The sequence below is a fragment of the Populus alba genome, chromosome 18 (genome assembly GCF_005239225.2).
Source record: "Populus alba chromosome 18, ASM523922v2, whole genome shotgun sequence".
NCBI classification, from domain to species: domain Eukaryota; kingdom Viridiplantae; phylum Streptophyta; class Magnoliopsida; order Malpighiales; family Salicaceae; genus Populus; species Populus alba.
In genome coordinates, this window is record NC_133301.1 from 7,549,536 (window position 1) to 7,571,349 (window position 21,814).

The 21,814-nt window shown below is 34.9% G+C and overlaps 1 protein-coding gene and 1 long non-coding RNA gene across 2 annotated transcripts; both read left to right on the forward strand.

Moving 5' to 3' along the window:
* The first annotated feature begins 8,547 nt into the window (after positions 1-8,547).
* Positions 8,548-10,454, forward strand: LOC140954964 (uncharacterized). The gene is made up of 3 exons (XR_012168653.1): positions 8,548-8,797; positions 9,539-9,610; positions 10,245-10,454. It is a non-coding gene; the product is annotated as an uncharacterized lncRNA (long non-coding RNA).
* Positions 10,455-11,597: 1,143 nt separating this feature from the next.
* LOC118056710 (beta-galactosidase 7) lies at positions 11,598-15,967 on the forward strand. The gene is made up of 17 exons (XM_035069016.2): positions 11,598-11,765; positions 11,915-12,010; positions 12,113-12,225; positions 12,325-12,391; positions 12,475-12,567; positions 12,654-12,797; positions 12,910-12,998; positions 13,094-13,199; positions 13,281-13,368; positions 13,495-13,613; positions 13,723-14,081; positions 14,182-14,285; positions 14,401-14,537; positions 14,651-14,764; positions 14,851-14,961; positions 15,072-15,563; positions 15,651-15,967. The coding sequence occupies exons 1-17, from the start codon at positions 11,598-11,600 to the stop codon at positions 15,807-15,809; spliced, it is 2,559 nt and encodes an 852-aa protein (XP_034924907.2). The 3' UTR covers positions 15,810-15,967.
* The last annotated feature ends 5,847 nt before the right edge of the window (positions 15,968-21,814 follow it).

A 21,814-nucleotide genomic window follows, 5' to 3' on the forward strand; every position in this document is an offset into this window, starting at 1 on the left:
AATCTTTTTAGCATTGGTCAACTTCAAGACAAAGGGTTGACAATCCTCATTCAACATGGATATATGAACATCAATCATTCGGAGAAAAGGGCTTATTATACATACTGAAATGACAACAAATAGAATGTTTGTGCTGTTAACAAATTCACTACATCAGAAACCAGCCTGCCTTTATAACTCAACACTAGATTTAGCACATTTGTGGCACTGTCGATATGGACATTTAAGCTACAAAGGATTAAGGACTCTTCAAGCAAAGAACATGGTGCATGGGATAACTCAGTTCAAGATTCCATCAACAGTATAGGCTACCTGCATGATTGGGAAGCAGCATAGAGATCTCATTCCAAAGCAGAACAATTGGAGAGCCACAGAGAAGCTTCAACTCATCCATGCAGATCTCTACGGACCGATATCTCCTATTTCTAACAGCAAAAAGAGGTACATTATATGCTTTATTGATGACTTTACTAGAAAAGTATGGACTTATTTCTTAGTAGAGAAATCTGAAGCATTATATATGTTCAAATGTTTTAAGAATTACGTTGAAAAAGAAATAGAGGGCTATATAAAATGCTTAAGAACAGATCGATGAAGGGGATGAATTCAATGAGTATTGCATTGAGCATGGTATCAAGTGGCAGTTGACAGCAGCATATACTCCACAACAGAATGGAGTAGCTGAAAGAAAAAACAGAACAACAATGAATATGGTTCGCTGCATGCTAATTGAAAGGAGAATTCCTAAGAATCTCTGGCCAGAGGCAGTAAATTGGACAATAAATGTTCTCAATCGAAGTCCTACTTTAGCAGTTCAAAATCACACACCTGAAGAAGCTTGGAGTGGCATCAAACCTTCAATTAAACACTTTAGGATCTTTGGATGCATGGCTCATGTATATATTCCTAATGTACGAAGGACAAAGCTCGATGCCAAAAGCATTCCTTGCATGCTACTAGGACTCAGTGAAGAATCTAAGGCTTACAGACTTTATGATCCAATTGAGAAGAAAATTATAATCAGCAAGGATGTAGTATTTGATGAAGAAAAATCTTGGGACTATGACCAAAGCTATAATGAATAACTGGTGGCTGATCTAAAATATAGAGATGAAGGTGATACTGGAACATCCATGAATAAGGAAGACATTCCTGAAGAATTAGAAAATGGAGCAGATATAAATGAAGATTTAACTACCAGTCTTTAGCCTGGTGAGAATCGAGGAAAATAGTCAAGTTTTCATGAAAATCTTCTTGGCAGTCCTCAACCTGGTGAGAATAGCAGAGCATCGCCAGGTTATTATAGTGGCAGTTCTCAACATGGTGAGAACAGGGGAGAATCATCAATTTTTCATGAAAGAAGAGTTAGAGGACCTTCAAGATGGATAAGAGATTATGTGTAACATTTTGAATTAATGAAATGGGAAAATACAATAAAGCCCTTGAAGGCTTAAAGTATGGGTATAAATAAATAAAGGTATTGTAGTAATTGTATAACATAATAAATATAAATAGAAAAAAAAAAAAGAGATCTGAATTAGAGAGCAGAACCGTGAGAGAGAAGGGAGGAAGAAGAAGAAGAAGAAGAAGAAGAGAAAGGAAGGGAAAATAAGGGAAAAAGGAAGAGATTTGAAGGAAATAAGTAAAAAGGTAAGATTATGTATAAATATGTGTTATTGAAGTTAAATTTCGGTTTTGATGAATGTTAGGGTTTTGAGAATTTGTGTTTTGGTTTAAATTGATGAATTAAATTGAACGATAGAGGTTGATTATTGTGGATATTTGATTATTTGAATGATTTTGAGAGATTGAATTGAAAGATGATGAGTTTTAGTTGTGATTTTGTTTGAATGGTGAAATTGTGTTAGAAATTTTGGAGAGAACAGTGGGGTTTCTGTTAAAATTATGGATTGGAGGTTGAAGATGATAAAAATTCAATTTGGTCCCTCAATTTGCGAAATTACAGTTTAGTCCCCGAACTTTGGAAAATTAAAAATTGGTCCCTGGAGCATATTCCGAGATTCTGAACAGAATAACATATGAATTATGGGCAGAATTACTGTATAGATAAGAGAATTTAACACTTTCAATTTGGTCCTCCAATTTGACCCTAAAATTTTGGTAAAATTCCATAATGGTCCCTGGAGCATAATGATACATCCTAGACAGAATTGAGGATGAATTAAGGTCAGAATTTCAGTATATTCATGGATTTATGACAAATTTCAGTTTGGTCCTCCATTAGATGAAAATTACAATTTGGCCCTAAAAATATGGAAAAATTCCAGATTAGTCCCTAGCTGTAATACTAGCTTTTTCAGATTATTTTGATGAATAATTAAGGGTTATTTAGTGAATTATTACCAATTTTATTAGTTGTTTTTATTATGGATTAGATTTCGGGAAAACCGTTAGACTTTGTGGTTTTGAGAAAATTAACTAGTTAGTTCAAAAACATATAGGGTTACGGTATACACCCTTAGTTAAGTGCATTAAATAAGTTAAATGTTCTTTTGAGTCATTCTTGAATATGTCTCCTTTGTATTCAGATAATCCTGATATTCTACCGGCAAGACATTAGTAGGATTTTCTTCGGTGTCTGCATTTGACTTCTGTTTGCTTTTGAGTCAGGTGAGTGGATAATTTTCCATATGCATGAGAAATAGTATAAATATTTGATTTGTTAATATGAATTGAATCATGCTTCTTGATAATATATATGCTGATTATTATCCTTGTTATGATAAAGCATGATCAATTATTGAATTTGAATTCTTGATATGAACCAACATATATTTTGAATTGACTTCTGAATTGATAGCTCCTCATTGATTGATGTCATGAGTTGAGCTTTGAGATATGAATATGTTTGTTAGATTATGATTATGATTATGAACCTATGGTATGTCAGTCAGAATACCCATGCTAACAGGGTAGTGTTAGTCTTTGTGCACATCGTATCTGAAACCCTAGTTGGTCAAGGGAGTCACCAACCTGTGTGGACTGATCATCCCACAGTACGGAGCCTAATGCTCATTGCATTTTGATTTTCTGACAAACTTTACCATATAATCTTCTTGTTATGGCCTATTTGAGAAACCTTTCTATAAGAACCTAGAGCCATACTTGTATATATATATTTCTCATTATTATATTACCTCATGTGTGTATATTGAACGTTATCTACTCACTGAGTTGTTGAACTCACCCTCTCATTATTTATCCTTTTCAGGCTTATAGCTTGATAGCAGGTCACTTTTGTTGAATCTTCTGAACCTGCTTTTTTGTTGTAATTTGTACGTTCCTTTTTGTCAAGTTAGTGCTCCAAAACTATGAATATATATGAACTCTTGTATTAAGACAATCGAATTATGTTATAAAGTTAGTTTTGTTGTTAATGCTGCGTTAAACTCTGATTGAGTTCTTTAAAGGATAGGATTGTATGTAAGTTTGGGTTCGCATAGGTTTGGAACCTTGGAGGGGAACCTTGCCTATGTGCCGGTCATGGATCCACAATTGCAAGCATCTCTCATCTTCCAAAAGCTCCCATGCTCCGTTAAGTTCACTGCAACTAGAAGCTCTAATGCTCTGTAAATCGAAACCCATGGGAAGACAACCCATTCAACCACAACAAACCCAAACCCCTGGGAAAAATCAACCACAGCAAACCCAAAAATTCAACCCAGAAACTTGAAAAAAAAAAGAAAAACAAAAAGACATGTCCTGCACTGTAGCATTGGCGATTCCAAACTCACCAGCATTTCAATCACCGAGACTTCCTTCAATATTTTGCAAGCCATCTCCATCTCCTAGCATCATCCATGGTCCATAACCCCCAGCACCATCATCGTCTTTATCGTTGCCACCATCTTCTTTATCATCATTTTCACCGGGGCTGTCCTCACCAAAGTCACCTTTATCTCTTCGAGTTAACAAGACAAAATTAAAATCAAAGACTGACAAGTTATTGAAGAGGAAGAGGCCGGGAATATTAGATATACCAGTGGCGAGAGTTTTGGGGTTTGGTTTAGAGACCCCAAAAAGAAAGAAGGAGAAAGTGGAGGTTGTAGAAGTTGAAGGAGATGGTTATTTTGTCTGTAGCAAGAGAGGACGGAGAGGTGGGATCTTGGAGGACCGGTACTCTGTTTTTTTTTATGTTAATGGATATTCTAAATAGGTATCCTGCCCTTATTGAAATGATGGATTTTTGTTGAAACGAAAAAAAAGATTAAATGTATAATTCCTTGTTTACAGGCTTTGTTTGGTGTTTTTTATGGGCATGGAGGGCCAAAAGCGGCTGAATTTGCAGCCAAGAATTTGAATAAAAACATCATGGATGAAGTTTCGAGTAGATGTCAAGAGGGAACTGAAACATCAACCGTTGATGTTGATGATGCTGCACAGTGGATTGGTTTGGGTAGAAAATAGAAATAGTCAATGGTGGTTATAAGCCGAGTATGAATAATTAGAAGGCATTACTGAATGCATGATGATGGAATTGAATTAATAGTGGTTAAGCCGGGTATTAATTAATTAGAATGCATTAGTAATAAATGGTTGATGATGCTGCACAGTAATTGTTCAAGAATTGATATGGGTAGAAATATTAGACAGTGAAATGCTAAGTGTGTTGATGATGATGATTATACACAGTTAAAAAAAAATGAGATGATTTCGGTAGAAAACTAGAGTCGTTCAATATTTTTATATAGAATTCATTAATAAATTATTGTATTGTTTGTTATGGGATACAAAATTTATTATATAATTATTTCCTTTAAGAAATTGTTTGTGTTGGGAATCAGCTTCTTTGCGTAAAAAATTGAAAAAAATATATTAATAGGTTTTACGTAAAAAATATTTCACAAGCTTATTTCTCTATAATATGATATGACATATATAGTTATATTTTATAAAATAAGCTATGTATGAATATAAGATATAATAAAAAAAAAATCATCATTATACTTTTTAGATTTCATTTTTTTATTGTAAGCGATTAAATATTTTATATTAAATATTTGATATATATATATATATATTAGATAAACTTGAAAAAAAAATTAATTCATTAATAAATTATTTTCCAGTTCATTTTCCATAACATAACCAAACACTAGAAAGTGTTTTCCAGTTCATTTTCCATAACACTACCAAACATCGAAAAATACTTTCTCGGAATTCACTTTCCCCGAAAATCACTTTCCAAAAGAAAACAACTTTCTTACAAACAAACGGAGCCTTAGCATCGAAGTTCTACAGAGACCTAAAGGCATTTACATTTGCCAATGAAGATATGCTTCAAAGGTATTAAAGAGATTTAAGATGGAAAACAGCAACTCAGTCCATAATCCTATTGCCTTAGGATGTAAACTTTACAATGATGAGAATGGAGCTTGCGTTGATGAAAATTTCTTTAAATAAATGGTGGGTTGTCTCATATATTTAACAGCTACAAGACAAAATTTAATGTTTGCAGTTTGTTTAATTAGCAGATACATGGCTAAACTGACTAAGTTACATTTATTGGCTGCTAAGAGAATTTTGCGCTACTTAAGAGGAACTACTGAACTTGGGATCTTCTACAAGAAGGGAGGGCATGAAGGATTAATTGGATACACTGACAGTGACTATGCACGTGATCTAGAAGACAGGAAAAACACATATGGGTATGCCTTCATGATGAGATCTGGAGCTGTTTCCTGGTCTTTAAGAAAACAACCTTTAGTCACACTTTCAACCACTGAAGCAGAGTTTGTGGCTGCAGCTGCTTGTGCTTTGCAAGCTGTTTGGATGCAAAGAATACTTAAGAAACTAAGTCTGAAGGAAAGCAAGGGCACTATAATTTTCTGTGATAACAATTCCACAATTAAGTTGTCAAAAAACCCTGTGTTACATGGTTACAGCAAGCACATTGATGTGCGATTCCATTTTCTTCATGATCTTACACGAGAAGGAGCAGTTGAATTAGTCTACTGTGGAACACAAGAACAACTCGCAATTGTAATGACAAAACCTCTCCCATTAGTTGCATTCCAGAATTTAGAAATCAGTTGGGAGTCTGTCAAATTCCTGAATAAACTAGTAACATCTGGGAACTAGTTTAAGGGAGGGAATGAAGAGAAAGTTTAGGCTTCCGTTAAGGAAGTAGTTAGGATTTGCATTTAGTTTAATAAGTCCTAGTCCATGGGATTATTAGTTTATATTTTGCATGATTTTCTACGTGAATATCTCCTTTGCTGAGATTATGTAAGGCTGTATAAAGCCAACCTTCTTCTTCAATAAAAAGTATCGATTCTCATCCTGCATTATTGTCACTTTATATAAGAAATACTTCTTTTATAAAAACATCGCTGGCAAATAAGGATCAATAGGTGCTACTTCAGGGTTTGCATCCATGTTACTTTAGAAAAATTAGTTGCTAACATATGAGTTTTATAAGGTTCTTCTTTAGAAATATAAGGAGATACAATAACAAGATTAAAGAATATATCTAGTTGTGATGAAAGGGACCTATTTTGCTTAACAAAAAAAAAAAAGCATTCTTATGATCAACAACAACAATTATTAGCGAGGAGACATCTTTAATATCAATAGTAGTGGAAATAGTGATGGCAAATACTATTAGTGTGGAAGAACTTAGTTAGAGGGGGCAAACAAGAGTTTTTAGTATCTTTATTGTGGCAAATATATGTTTTTCACTCCCTCACATGTTTTTAGCATCTCACTCCATCACATGTTTACACCCATCTCGTGTTTCACTCAAATATATGTTTTTCACTCAAATATGTTTGCTATGTCTTTTTCCTCTCGTCTCACCTTTCTTCGACTCTTGCAAAAATGATTTCAACACCAAAAACAACAACCTTATCAACATATCCAAATATGTGCATATGACTTAAAAACCAAGAAAAATATAAAAACATGTAAAAAAGAAACTACGATTATAATTTCACGAGTAACAAGTGAATTTGTACGCAAAATAGATGTTTTTGCGAAAGAAAACATATGCAAAGGTTATAAAAAAATTAAAACGACACCTAAATATGTCAATTATAATGTTATTATACTTTTAGAATTGAAAAATAACAAAAGCAAAGCAATTTTGAATTACTGACGCAAATTAGATCCGTTACGACAAGTTCCATTTCTAAATTTAGTTCCTATAGCAAACAAACTCCAAATGACATCAAATTGTACATGAGATGCTATTAGAACCTTAAAATGCAACATATAAAATTGGAGAATTTTCTGAATTTATTTAACCTAAAATTCTCTTCTGATACGAATCTAATCTTTTACGCAAGTTTTAATCTCGACCTTCGTTACTATAGCAAACAATATTCAAATGACTTTAAATTTTATATGGGATGCGATTAGGACTCCTAGAAATAGTATATATTTGAGAATTTTATGAATTGTTTTGGTTCAAATTCTTCCTTGTTTATGTACTGTGACATATTCAACAAAAATGATTTTTGAACATTCTTTTCCTCTCTCTTTTTACTCTTTTTGTTACTAATATATTCTAAGACTGAAACAAATTAAAATAACTCCTTTTTCTCAAGAAATCTAAATTCACAGTTTTATTATGAAACAAACAAAGCTAGAACGGACATCATACAATCACGGAAGATAAATTTTAATGAGCGAAAAGGGTTATAGATATAAACCCTAAATTTACAATTTTATTATGAAAATAAGTCTAATAATATTTGCCTCTCAAAGAGATTTACAAATCCTTTAAATATGTCTCAAAAGACCTATCTCTGCTACAAAAAAATTAGAATCCGAAAGCATAAAGGAAAATTATATAATATCCAAAACAACACAATAAGTTAAGAAGAAGAATAAAATTGGCTCAAACAAGATTTTTTTAGCCTAATTTCAAAATACCTAGACAACTAAAGACCGAAAAAATCAGTCCTTTATTGAGGTGGGCTCGAAAACCTTTCGTAAATATTTAAGCCTGATCAAAATAATTGGATCTTATGTTACAGGTTTTTTTAGCCACTATTCTTATTGAATATAACTAAATCTTCTATTGGATCTAGATGTATTTCATTGATTCACAATAATATCTATTAAGCTGTCTATATAATTTATTTATGATGAATCCTTATTTAAATACTCAAAACCTTTAGTTTTCATAAATCCCGACTGCATCAACAGTGCAATGAATAGTTAAACTGTCCCTTTTAAAAAAAAAAACATTGCAATGAAAATTGAAAAGAAAAATGGGAAAAAAGCATTGACCGGAAAGAAAGGAACCAAAATAAAACTTTCAGTATTCACATGAATAATAAGGGGAAAGAAACTGCTCTGTTCACATTAGCAGTGTAGTGAACAAATAAATCATCCCAATTTTTTTTTTTAGCTTGTTAGTAAATAGTAATGCAACGCTAATTCTACAAATATAGAGAGATCACATAATGTGTTTTGATTAAAGAAAGAAAGAGAGAGATCTCATGGGCTTTGTTAATTTTTTCTTGAATTTTTTAAAGCAAGCTGGGGTACTATTGGGGTTTATGTTCTTAGTTTTTGTAATGTTTTGAAAATTGAAAAGATTGGAAAATACAATAAAGCCCTTGGAGGCTTAAAGAGAGGGTATAAATGATTGAGGGGTAGTGTGGTAATTGACCAATGGTTGATAAATATAAAAAAAAAAAGAAAAAAAGAGGGATCTGAATATTGGAAGAACAAACCGTAAGAGAGAAGGGAGGAAGAAGAAGAAGAAGAGAAAATAAGGGAAAATAAGGGGAAAAGGAGAAGAGAAGTAGAGGAAATAAGTAAAAAGGTAAGATTTATGGTTTTAAGTGTATAATATGTTAAATTTCGGTTTTGATTAATTGTAGAGTTTTGAAGTTTGTATGTTGAGTTAATTGATGAATTAATTTGAAGGTTAGGAGTTGATTATTATGGGTATTTGATTAATTAGTTGATTTTGAGAGATTAAATTGAAGGATAATGATTTTGAGTTATGATTTTGTTTAAATGGTGAAATTGTGTTAGAAATCAGGGGATAACAGTAGGTGATCTGTTGAAATTCTGGGTTTGAGGTTGAAGATGACGAAAATTCAGTTTGGTCCCTCAATTTGCAGAAATTGCAGTTTAGTCCCCAAACTTTGGAAATTTTACAGATTGGTCCCTGGGACATAAATTGAGGTTCTGAACAGAACTGAGGATGATTTAAGGGCAATATTCCAGTATAATTAGGAATATATGATATTTTCAGTTTGGTCCTCCAAGTTGACAAATTATGATTTGACCCCTAATATTTTGATAAAATAACATTTTGGACCTTGGGGCATAATTCAAGATTCTGGACAAAGATAAGGATGAATTATGGATAAATTTCAGTATGGTTATATATTTACAATTCGTTCCTCAAATTTTGGTAAAATTACGTTTTGGTCCCTGTTTCGGAAAATTGTCGTTTTAGTCCCTAAACTTGGGAGATTAAGCCCGGTTTTTATTTTATGCATTGGATCTTTTGTTTGAGTTGTTTTTTGAGTATATTTTCATATATTTATTGTAGGTTCTCCTAACGATCCTTAATAGGATTTTCGGGTATTTCGTCCGACATTCCTTTTAGTTCAGTATTTTCCGGGTGAGTGGAATAATATTTAATATGCATATAATATAAATAAATATGTATGTTGATTATACAATGAGTACAACTAGTAAATTTCTTGAATATTTATATATGTTGCTTTATTTTCCGAGTACTAATTTATTATTGAATTTGCACTCGCAATCTGTTAAAGTAAATTCTATTTGATATGATATACGTTTCTTTGATGATTATGTGAATATTTGTTATGCCTTGATATGGGACTTGTCAGTACTCCATGCTAACGGAGAATAGTTAGCCTGTGTGCACATAGTATTCTGTTACCTAGCTGGTGAGAGAGGCATCAGCCTGTGGCGATTGATCATCCCACAGTGGTCACCGACGGGTGTCATCTGGTCACCTTCGGGTGTCATCTGGTCACCTTCGGGTGTCATCTGATCTCTGACATGTAATCCACTACGTTATAATAATATGTTACGTTATGATAACTATATGTTACGTTATGATAACATGTTTAGTAAGTATATGTATATGTATATGTATATGTATATGTATATTAAGATAAATCATCTTACAACTTATTAATATCTGAAATATCTAAAATGTATATTAAATGTTATTCCCTCACTGAGTTGGTTGAACTCACCTCTCATTTTTAATATTATTTCAGGTTCTTAGTTTCTGGAACTTTGTTGAGTGTTTCCGCTTCTTCAGTTCTGGTCGGTATGCCTTGCTTGTTCGCGAGGTTTTCCTTTCAGTTTTGATTTGATGTCTTAGATGCTCCACTGTTACCTTGGTTAAATTAAATTTGGATTTTGACAATGTAATGAGTATTATGAATTATTATTTTTGTTTTAATAATTATCGTTCGGTTTCATCAGTATTTGAATAATATAATATTTCTGTATATTATGAGCCGCTGCGTATTTTTGATCAAATTGTTCTTTTCATATGTCCGTTCTGAGGCTTAGCGTAGGTGAGGTGTCCTTTCGACACCGCTCCTACGTTGCCGGTCACGGATCCGGGATTCGGGTCGTGACAGTTTTAGTCAAGATTAATTAATTTAAAATGCATGTTTCCTGTGAATGTTTATTTCAAAAATATTTTTAATCCACGACATCCTTGAGCTCCGTTTAAACATGAGAGAAATCTTAATTTTATTTAGAATTAAGAACGGATATTTATCGCCGTATAAACGAACCACAGATCTATGTAGAGTTCGTGATAGAGATTCCCTTCAACCGTGTTAAAGGCAAGCTGGTTAAAACTGATTTCAGGATGTTCCACCATAGCTCTACCATTCTTCATTTTTGATAAATGAAAAATGATTTCCAAGATTTTAGGGTGTTGAGTGAACTTCTGTTCTGGAGCGATGCCTCGTATGCTACAGGAAAAGCCTCTTCTCTTGAGCTGTACTTTGATTTGAAGTCTTCTCTTAATGAAATTTTGAGATTTCAAAAGAAAGAAGGAAATACAGAGTGTTTTTCTCTGTCCAATTTTGTAACTGATGGAGGGAAAAGAAAACAGATTATAATTTGTAACGCGCTTTGGTTTACAGGATCATTGCTATTGTTATGGCCGCTGTAAAGACAATCCACTTGCTCCATGTTTCGCGGTAGTAATTAAGGAGTTCATCATCGTACTCATGAATAATTTCGCTGTCTTGAAACTGGATAGGTTTTGTCCTCCGCAGCTATCCTCAGGTTGAAATTAAAGGCTAGCGCGCTAGAAGTGTTGCTCAAAACTCTCAGGACAGAATGTCAAGTCTTATCTAAAACACCTAACGAGTCTTGTAAGACCTTGAACAATGGGTCTCCAAATATAGAAAATTTAGGTGATAGAGGTGTCCAATCTTAGTTGTTTGTATAATTTTAGACATGCAGTTTCCTATATAAGCATTGTTCTTCAGCTTTACTGGCTTCAGTGCGAAGATAGCCTGTGCACGAACACGCTTGATTTTGTCTTCTTCTTTTCATTTTTCTCTTCAAATTGTTCTTGTTTTATAATCCATCCAAAATCAGAGATGAAGCTGTCAGGTTCTCAGATTGAAATTCTTCTTATTGCGAGTTTAGCATTGCTATGCTCAAGCTCAGCAACAACTGTTGATTACGATTCCAATGCTGTTATCATCAATGGTGAACGGAAAATCATTTTCGCAGGAGCAATTCACTATCCGCGTAGCACGCCTGAGGTATCAGAAACATTACTTTTCAATATGACAATATCGTGAGCCTGAAAGCAACCTAGCTTGTTTGCTTGTTTCGTTTTTTGCTCTGTTTTTTTTCTTGTCTTCTCAAATAAGAAAGTTAAAATGTAAGGCTCCTTTTTCCTGCTATACAGATGTGGCCAGAGCTATTCCAGAAGGCGAAGGAAGGTGGCATTGATGCTATTGAAACTTATATCTTCTGGGACCGCCATGAGCCGGTCCGCCGGCAGGTTTGAACTGCTCATGTGCACGTAGTGCTTCATTTTTTCAGCTCAGGCGATTTGATTCCCCAAACTAATTCACATTTTCTGTTTAAAATTGTGACGAGCCAGTATGATTTCTCTGGGAATCAGGACATTGTAAAATTCTTTAAGCTCGCTCAAGAAGCTGGACTTCACGTCATTCTCCGGATTGGTCCGTATGTCTGTGCTGAATGGTCATACGGGTATGTACCCTTTTTAAAGCTGGACAACTGCAAGTTTTAAAGCAAACTAACTCTGTGCATGCATTGCAAAGCTGATGATGTCTGATCTCTCTTTATCAGAGGCTTCCCCATGTGGCTACACAACATTCCAGGGATTGAATTGAGAACGGATAACGAGATTTACAAGGTTTCCATTACTTGGAAATAATTGATTTTTCTTCTCTGTTGTAGTGTTTCTGTTCTGCTTTCTTAATTTCACTTTATGAACAGAACGAGATGCAAATCTTTACCACCAAGATCGTGGACGTGTGCAAAGAAGCAAAGTTGTTTGCACCACAGGGAGGGCCTATAATTTTAGCACAGGTTTGGCGGCATTTTCTCTCCTGTCGTTTACATAAAGTAGCATTCACATCGGTGTGCTGACACTTCTGCTGGGAGATGCATAACAGATTGAGAATGAATATGGAAACGTTATGGGACCTTATGGAGACGCAGGGAGAAGGTACGTCAATTGGTGTGCACAGATGGCAGTAGGACAGAACGTTGGAGTCCCATGGATTATGTGCCAGCAGTCCAACGCTCCACAACCCATGGTATCCATTTCTGCTTTGTTTTCCTTGTTCCGTTTTGGTAGTGCAGCTTGCGTTAACGCCATTTCATATTCTGATTTGGCATTGAAGATTTCTGTTGTATGCTGCCCCTCAGATTAATACATGCAATGGATTTTACTGCGACCAGTTCAAGCCAAACAACCCTAAGAGTCCCAAAATGTGGACAGAAAACTGGAGTGGATGGTTTGCTTTCTTCCCGAAGTTTTACGTTGTTTTCCTAACCTCGGAGACTCAAATCTTAAATTAGCGAGCTTAAAACCGTGATGCTGTCCTTCTAGGTTCAAGCTTTGGGGTGGCAGAGATCCATATAGAACTGCTGAAGATTTGGCCTTTTCAGTGGCACGCTTTATCCAAAATGGCGGAGTCTTGAACAGCTATTATATGGTTAATTGCATACCATATGACATTAATTAATATATTCTCGGGTTTATTCACGTATTTTGATCTTTTCCTTTACTAATTCAGTATCATGGAGGAACGAATTTTGGACGCACAGCAGGAGGTCCATACATTACAACATCATATGACTACAATGCTCCTCTGGATGAATATGGTAAACGTTTTTTAAACCGAGGAAAATCTGCACGGACATAATGAAATAATGATGTTTTAAATTCATTGCATATCAATACGATTGTGAGCACTTTGAGACGATGCTGTGCAAAATTATCATTTCCAGGTAACTTGAATCAGCCCAAGTGGGGTCACCTCAAGCAACTTCACGCAGCTATCAAACTGGGGGAGAGAATTCTCACTAATGGCACCGTGACATCCAAGAATTTCTGGGGCGGGGTCGATGTAAGTTACAAACTGAATTCCAAACGTCAAATGTTGATTCCAAAGGAAATAGGTGACATGAATTTATCGTGTTCTTTCGATTAATGAGAATTCTCTTCAAAATGTTCAGCAAACCACATTCACCAACCAAGGGACTGGAGAGAGATTCTGTTTCTTGAGCAATGCAAACATGGAGGAAGCCAATGTAGACTTGGGACAGGATGGGAAGTACTCCTTGCCTGCTTGGTCTGTTACTATTCTTCAAGATTGCAACAAAGAAATTCACAACACTGCAAAGGTTAATACCCAGACCTCAATAATGGTCAAGAAGCTACACGAGGAGGATAAACCAGTTCAACTTTCCTGGACGTGGGCACCAGAACCCATGAAAGGTGTACTCCAAGGAAAGGGTAGATTCAGAGCCGCCGAGCTTCTTGAGCAGAAAGAAACAACTGTTGATACTACTGACTATCTGTGGTACATGACTAGGTAATAAGCTTAAATGCTGAAAATTATCCAGCAACCGTTCCTATAGTCTTGGGCTGCATATTTCCAGGTCATGACATGGAAGACTAATGCTTTGATGCAGTGTTAACCTTAACGAGACGACACTGAAGAAGTGGACTAATGTGACCCTGCGAGTTGGCACCAGAGGCCATACACTTCATGCTTATGTTAACAAGAAGGAGATTGGTAATTCCAATTTGATAGAAATGACTTGAATCTGCGGGACGACTAAAAATTATTGTCACTTATCCTACTAGTTTTAATTAGCTAAACTTGAATCTCCTCTGTTGACGAAATTCAGGAACCCAGTTTTCCAAGCAAGCCAACGGTCAACAATCAGTCAAGGGAGATGATTACAGTTTTCTATTTGAGAAGCCAGTTACTCTCACTTCTGGGACGAACACCATAAGCTTACTCAGTGCCACTGTTGGATTGGCTGTGTGTTCTCTATTCGTTTACCAACCACATTTTTCATAATCTACTCTTGCTAATATTACCTTTTCTTCTACATTTGCTCACATTTTCAATTTTTCCTCTTTTCTTCTGTGCAGAATTATGGTCAATATTATGATAAAAAACCTGTTGGCATTGCTGAAGGGCCCGTCCAGTTGGTAGCAAATGGGAAACCTTTCATGGACTTGACGTCATCTCAGTGGTCTTACAAGGTACGCCCCGCAAACATTCTGCAGAAAATAACAATTAATGGGTGTTTATGCAAACTTGTGATTATCACTTCATTCTTTATATGAAGATTGGGTTGAGCGGTGAGGCCAAAAGATACAATGATCCAAATTCGCCACATGCCAGTAAATTTACTGCCAGTGATAACATTCCTACCGGAAGAGCCATGACATGGTACAAGGTAAATACGTTCTAATCCTTGAAACCTCGGTGAAAATATTTTGTGAAACGTTCAAGTATGGGTTTAGAACTGCTGTTTCTAATTAAGTTATCACTACTGTGTGTGTCCAGACCACATTTTCCAGTCCTTCAGGTACTGAACCAGTAGTGGTAGACTTGCTAGGCATGGGCAAAGGGCATGCCTGGGTGAATGGAGAAAGCCTTGGTCGCTTCTGGCCTACGCAAATTGCTGATGCCAAAGGATGCCCTGACACTTGTGACTACCGTGGATCTTATAATGGTGATAAATGTGCGACGAACTGCGGCAATCCTTCTCAAAGATGGTACCATATCCCAAGGTCATACCTTAACAAGGATGGCCAAAACACCTTGATCTTGTTTGAGGAAGTGGGCGGGAACCCTACAAATGTGTCGTTCCAGATTGTTGCTGTGGAGACAATATGTGGAAATGCATATGAAGGAAGCACATTAGAATTGTCATGCGAAGGTGGCCGAACCATCTCAGACATTCAATTCGCCAGCTATGGAGACCCTGAGGGAACATGCGGCGCGTTCATGAAGGGCTCCTTCTACGCCACTCGCAGTGCGGCGGTAGTGGAAAAGGTAGCAAAAACGCTGGTGGTATTCTTTAGCGATATAATTTGTCATTCATCCTATTTATTGACTCAAATTATGATCCTTAACTTGCAGGCATGTGTTGGGAAACAGAGCTGTGGAATTCTTGTATCAGATGAAACGTTTGGATTAAAGAAGCGTTCTGACATTGCCAATAGGCTGGCGGTGCAAGCTGTCTGCACTGGGTACATTGACAACGATCTCGAGTCCCGGAAGAAAAAGAAAAACAACTAAAAACAACAAAGGCGTTCTATATGCATTTTCTTTTAACGCCTTTGACTCGTTTGTAAAATCATACCTTTGTACACAATTCATTTATTACAGCATATAAAAGTAGCTTCTCTTTGTGTGATCTTCAACTTTGATCATTATGAAGGCTAGATTCTTATTAATTTCTTCTTTAATTATTTTATTTTCAAGCTAGAAACATAACTGAGCATAAATGCGATTAAGATAGAGGCCATACATATACGGAATGGCAAAAAAAAAAGGGTAAAAGAAACTTGATCTCCTTGGAGGCAATTTCACCATAGATAACTATGCATAAATGTGTTTAAGCTTGGGTTTTAGCAGTTTAATTCACACGTCTCCTAGTTTTTAGGGATTGGTATAGGCATGGCAAGATATTTTTATCTTCAAAATGAATTCAAAAACTATTCAAGGAGTTTTTGTCATGTTAGCATTATATGTTGGTTAAACTTGGTTTAGATAATTAGATCGATTTGTCTTCTAGTTTTAAGACCGATGTAGATATAACGTGATGTTTTTATTTAAAAACAGGGTCTTCTCCTTGAAGTAGCGACTGATGTGGGTCGAAATAGTATTTTGATCACCTTTTTTCTTTAAATGATAATAAATCGTCAAGAAATATAATTAGATAAAAAATAGTTAAAAAAAATAAATTATTGAGCTATACAAATATCTAGAGCATGTTGATGGCCATTATGACCACTAGAGCATGTTGATGGAGAATTTCTTACGCTCTAAGGAATATTGGGGGTTGATAGAAAATGGCTATGTTGAGGCTGAAAATAGCATAGAGTAGACAGAAATGCAACGAAAGAGGATTGATGAGTTAAAGCTGAAAGACATGTAGCTGAAAAATTAGCTTTTTCAAGCTGTAGATCAAACGATATTGGAAACCATCCTTGTAAAGGAAGTGCTAGAGTCAAAAGATCACATCTGCAAGCTCTCCGTAGAGAGTTTGAAACCTTAGAGATGAAAGCTGGTAAAGGAGTCTCTGAGTATTTCTCAAGAGTACTGACAGTTGCTAATAAAATGAGAACATATGGAGAGCGAATGACTGATGTTACAGTGGTGGAGAAAATTCTCAGATCATTGAGTGAGAAGTTTAATTATATTGTCTGTTCAATTGAAGAATCCAAAGATATTGATCAACTCTCAATTAATGAACTCCAGAGTTCCTTGATTGTCCATGAGCAGAAATTCCAGCGTCACACAGGAGAAGAACAAGCACTCAAGATCACCAATTCTGAAGATATATTCAATGCGAGAAGACAAGGGCGAGGTGCATACAGAGGCAGAAGTAGAGGGACAAGCAGTCAGTTTTACAACAACAAAGCAACAGTGGAGTGTTTTAAGTGCCATAAGTTTTGGACACTTTCAATATGAGTGTCCAAGTTGGGATAAAGAAGCTAACTACACTGAACTAGGAGGAGAAGAAGAAGAAATGCTACTCATGTCATTTGTGGATATGAATCATGCTTGAAGGGAAGATGTCTGGTTTTTAGACTTTAGGTGCAGTAACCACATGTGTGGTGACAAGAGCCTATTCCATGTGATAAATGAGAACTTCAAACAGAAGGTGAAGCTGGGAAATAACACAAGAATGGATGTGTTGGGAAAAGGCAACGTGAAATTGAAAGTGAATGGTCTTACACATGTTGTTAGTGACATATTCTTTGTCCCTGATTTGAAGACTAATCTTCTTAGCATTGGTCAACTTCAAGACAAAGGGTTGACAATCCTCATTCAACATGGATATATGAACATCAATCATTCAAAGAAAAGGGCTTATTATACATACTGAAATGACAACAAATAGGATGTTTGTGCTGTTAACAAATTCACTACATCAGAAACCGGCCTGCCTTTATAACTCAACACTAGATTTAGCACATTTGTGGCACTGCCGATATGGACATTTAACCTACAAAGGATTAAGGACTCTTCAAGCAAAGAACATGGTGCATGGGATAACTCAATTCAAGATTCCATCAACAGTATAGGCTACCTGCATGATTGGGAAGCAGCATAGAGATCTCATTCCAAAGCATAACAATTGGAGAGCCACATAAAAGCTTCAACTCATCCATGCAAATCTCTACGGACCAATATCTCCTATTTCTAACAGCAAAAAGAGGTACATTATATGCTTTATTGATGACTTTACTAGAAAAGTATGGACTTATTTCCTAGTAGAGAAATCTAAAGCATTATATATGTTCAAATGTTTTAAGAATTACGTTGAAAAATAAATAGAGGGCTATATAAAATGCTTAAGAACATATCGATGAGGGGGATGAATTCAATGAGTATTGCATTGAGCATGGTATCAAGTGGCAGTTGACAGGAGCATATACTCCACAACAGAATGGAGTAGCTGAAAGAAAAAACAGAACTACAATGAATATGGTTCGCTGCATGCTAATTGAAAGGAGAATTCCTAAGAGTCTCTGGCCAGAGGCAGTAAATTGGACAATATATGTTCTCAATCGAAGTCCTACTTTGACAGTTCAAAATCACACACCTGAAGAAGCTTGGAGTGGCATGAAACCTTCAATTAAACACTTTAGGATCTTTGGATGCATGGCTCATGTATATATTCCTAATGTATGAAGGACAAAGCTCGATGCCAAAAGCATTCCTTGCATGCTACTAGGACTCAGTGAAGAATCTAAGGCTTACAGACTTTATGATCCAATTGAGAAGAAGATTATAATCGGCAGGGATGTAGTATTTGATGAAGAAAAATCTTGGGACTGGGACCAAAGCTATAATGAATAACTGGTGGCTGATCTAAAATATGGAGATGAAGGTGATAATGGAACATCCATGAATGAGGAAGACATTCCTGCAGAATTAGAAAATGGAGCAGATATAAATGAAGACTTAACTGCCAGTCTTTAGCCTGGTGAGAATCGAGGAAAATCATCAAGTTTTCATGAAAATCTTCTTGGCATTCCTCAACCTGGTGAGAATAGCAGAGCATCGCCAGGTTATTATGGTGGCAGTTCTCAACATGGTGAGAACAGGGGAGAATCATCAATTTTTCATGAAAGAAGAGTTAGAGGACCTTCAAGATGGATAAGAGATTATGTAATTGGGGAACTTTCAGAGGAAGAAGATGCAAATGTTAACTTGATTTTATTTACTTCAACAGATCCAGTACAATTTGAAGACGCGGTAAAATATGAACATTGGAGGACACAATGGATATTGAAATCAAGGCCATAGAGAGGAACAACACCTGGGAACTTACTGATCTGTCAGCCGGTGCAACGAAAATTATAGTATAATGGGTTTATAAGACCAAACTAAAAGAGGATGGGGAAGTAGACAAGTTCAAGGCACGATTGGTGGCCAAAGAGTATGTGCAGTAACAAGGGATGGATTATACATAAGTATTTACGTCGGTTGCAAGAATGGATACGGTGAGAATGATTGTGGCCTTAGCAACTCATAAAGGATGGATATTATATCAGCTAGATGTCAAACCTGCTTTCTTGCATGGAGAACTTAATGAACAAGTCTAAGTAGAACAACTGAAAGGATATGAGAAAAAGCAAAATCCATAGCAAGTGTACAAACTGAAAAAAGCTCTTTATGGACTGAAACAAGCTCCACGAGCTTGGTTAAGCCGTATTAAAGCACATTTTATAAATGAAGGGTTTGAGAAGTTTTATAGTGAGCATACTTTGTTCATTAAAACTATCAGGGAAGGTAATATTCTTATTCTCAGCTTATATATAGATAATTTCACCATACATAACTAAGTATAAATGCGATTGAACTTGGGTTTTAGCAGTTTAATCCACATGTCTCCTAGTTTTTAGGGATTGATATAAACCTAGCATGATATTTTTATCTTCAAAATGAATTCAAAAACTATTCAAGGAGTTTTTGTCAAGTTAGTATTATGTCTTGGTTAAACTTAGTTTAGATAATTAGATCGATTTGTCTTCTAGTTTTAAAGATCGATATAAACATAACATGATGTTTTTATTTAAAAATAGGGTCGATACTAAGTCCACAAGTCTCCTCAAAAGTAGCGATTGATGTGAGTCGAGCATAGTATTTTGATCACCTCTTTTTCTTTAAATGATAATAAATGGTCAAGAAATATAAATAGATAAAAAATAGTTAAAATAAAAAAACAAAGTAAAAACTAAAAAAAAAAATCATTGAGCTATACGAACATCTATCAATAGTAATAACTTTGTGAATAAATTTAAAAAATAATTTAAACAATAAGTAGCATATTTGAAATGAATTTAAGAGAAACGCATAGTTAAAATAATTTTTTTCTAGGAAAATAATATGGTAAGGATGATTTTATCTTTTTCATAAATTCAACCAATCCCTTACTTAGATTTATGGAACCAATACACATTTCAAAATTCTTAGCCTCCTTAAAGAATAAATTAGTAACTCTATTCTTCATATTTCATTTAATTTTGGAGGTCTAATTTTATATTGGGTGTAACAATCTCTTAAAAAAACAAAAGCAAAACCAACCCATTTTGCTTTCAACTGATGTTAGTCTAAGACTGAGTAACTAAAAAACCCAAACAAGAAGAAAAAAATAAGAAAATTATTAATAAAAATGAGAGGAAAAAAAATTCAATTAGGGGAAAAGTTAGACAAATAATTGAGTTTAACAAGTCAAAGAATTTGAGTTGAGAGAAGGTAAAAAAAAAAAAAAAATCAAGAATGATTTAGGTTGCACTTGATAAGTAATTAAGGAAAAGCATTTAATTGGGCTTTAATTAAAAGAATGGAAGAACCAAGACCTAAATTGTAGAAAAAAGTCAAATTAGAAGGTTCAATTATGGATAAAAATGAAAATAAAATTCAAAATTAAAACCTATTGAAATGAAAATTACAAAACTCAAAAAATAAGGGTTTGTAATGAGGAAAAAAAAAAACTTTCAAAACTCAATCGAAGTTTCTAAAAATCGATGTTATCTTGACCCAAGTATTCATCTTCCTAAATTCAATCCTCAAATCACATAAAAACAATCAAACTTGTTACAAATCTTCATCAATTCAAGCCACTCAATTTAAGCCAATTCAATCCTAAAAATCAATATCTTCTCTAAATTTCAACTCAATTAATCACAACTTATAATTCCAATATTTCCTATCTCCATTAAACCCATGTCATTTAGATCATATTCAATGAGAGAGAGCAAAACAAAAATTAAAAAAAAAATTATTTTTTTTGCCTTCCCTTTTGATTTTATCGCTCCAATAAAAAAGTCAAATAAAAAGTTCAAATGATTTTTTGTATATATATGAATGATTTTTTTTACAAAAAAAATCATTTTATTAAATATATTAAAATATAAATAGATTATTAAAATAATTAAAAAAAAAAACTAAACCAGGTTGAAGACCACCTATGACAACGGGTGGAAGGAGGAAGGATAACGGGTCCTCGTCTGTGGTGCAGACACAGGTATAAAGGACTCTTCTACATCCTACATGAAACAAATTGTGGAGGTTATTAAGACTGGGATGTTAGGGCGTGTTAATGCGACATCTAAGGATGGTGTCAAACCTTAGTACATTGGGTGAAATATATGCGCGAGATAGGGTGTGTGTCCTTTTTTAGAAAGAAAAATGCTAAGATAGTTGGATGTTGACTATGCAAAATAAAGTAATCTCTTACTCAAATTCCAATACGAGGAAATGTACAAGTATCTTGTGTGGCACAAATACTATCAGACAATGCCTAGTTATAGTGGGCTATGGTGTGACAGAGGAGAACGGGAGAGATGTTGATTTGGGGTAATTTCAAGTCTGAATTTGTAAGAAAGTATTGCTATCGACAACACTATTGAGATAAAGAACATGCATTCTTGGCACCGAGATAAGGTAACATGATAATGTTGGACTATGAGAAGTGATTCCAGAACCTTTCTATGTTTGCTACTACTATGGTTCTGATTGTGTAGCATCATATTGATAGACTGAGATATGGATTCTGACATGAT

Excerpts from the sequence above, each read along its gene's own strand:
- LOC118056710 (XM_035069016.2), top strand. The coding sequence starts at position 11,598 with ATGAAGCTGTCAGGTTCTCAGATTGAAATTCTTCTTATTGCGAGTTTA. Across the intron at positions 12,226-12,324 it reads TGTGCTGAATGGTCATACGG|AGGCTTCCCCATGTGGCTAC; the intron begins GTATGTACCCTT and ends TCTCTTTATCAG. Across the intron at positions 13,614-13,722 it reads ATTTCTGGGGCGGGGTCGAT|CAAACCACATTCACCAACCA; the intron begins GTAAGTTACAAA and ends CAAAATGTTCAG.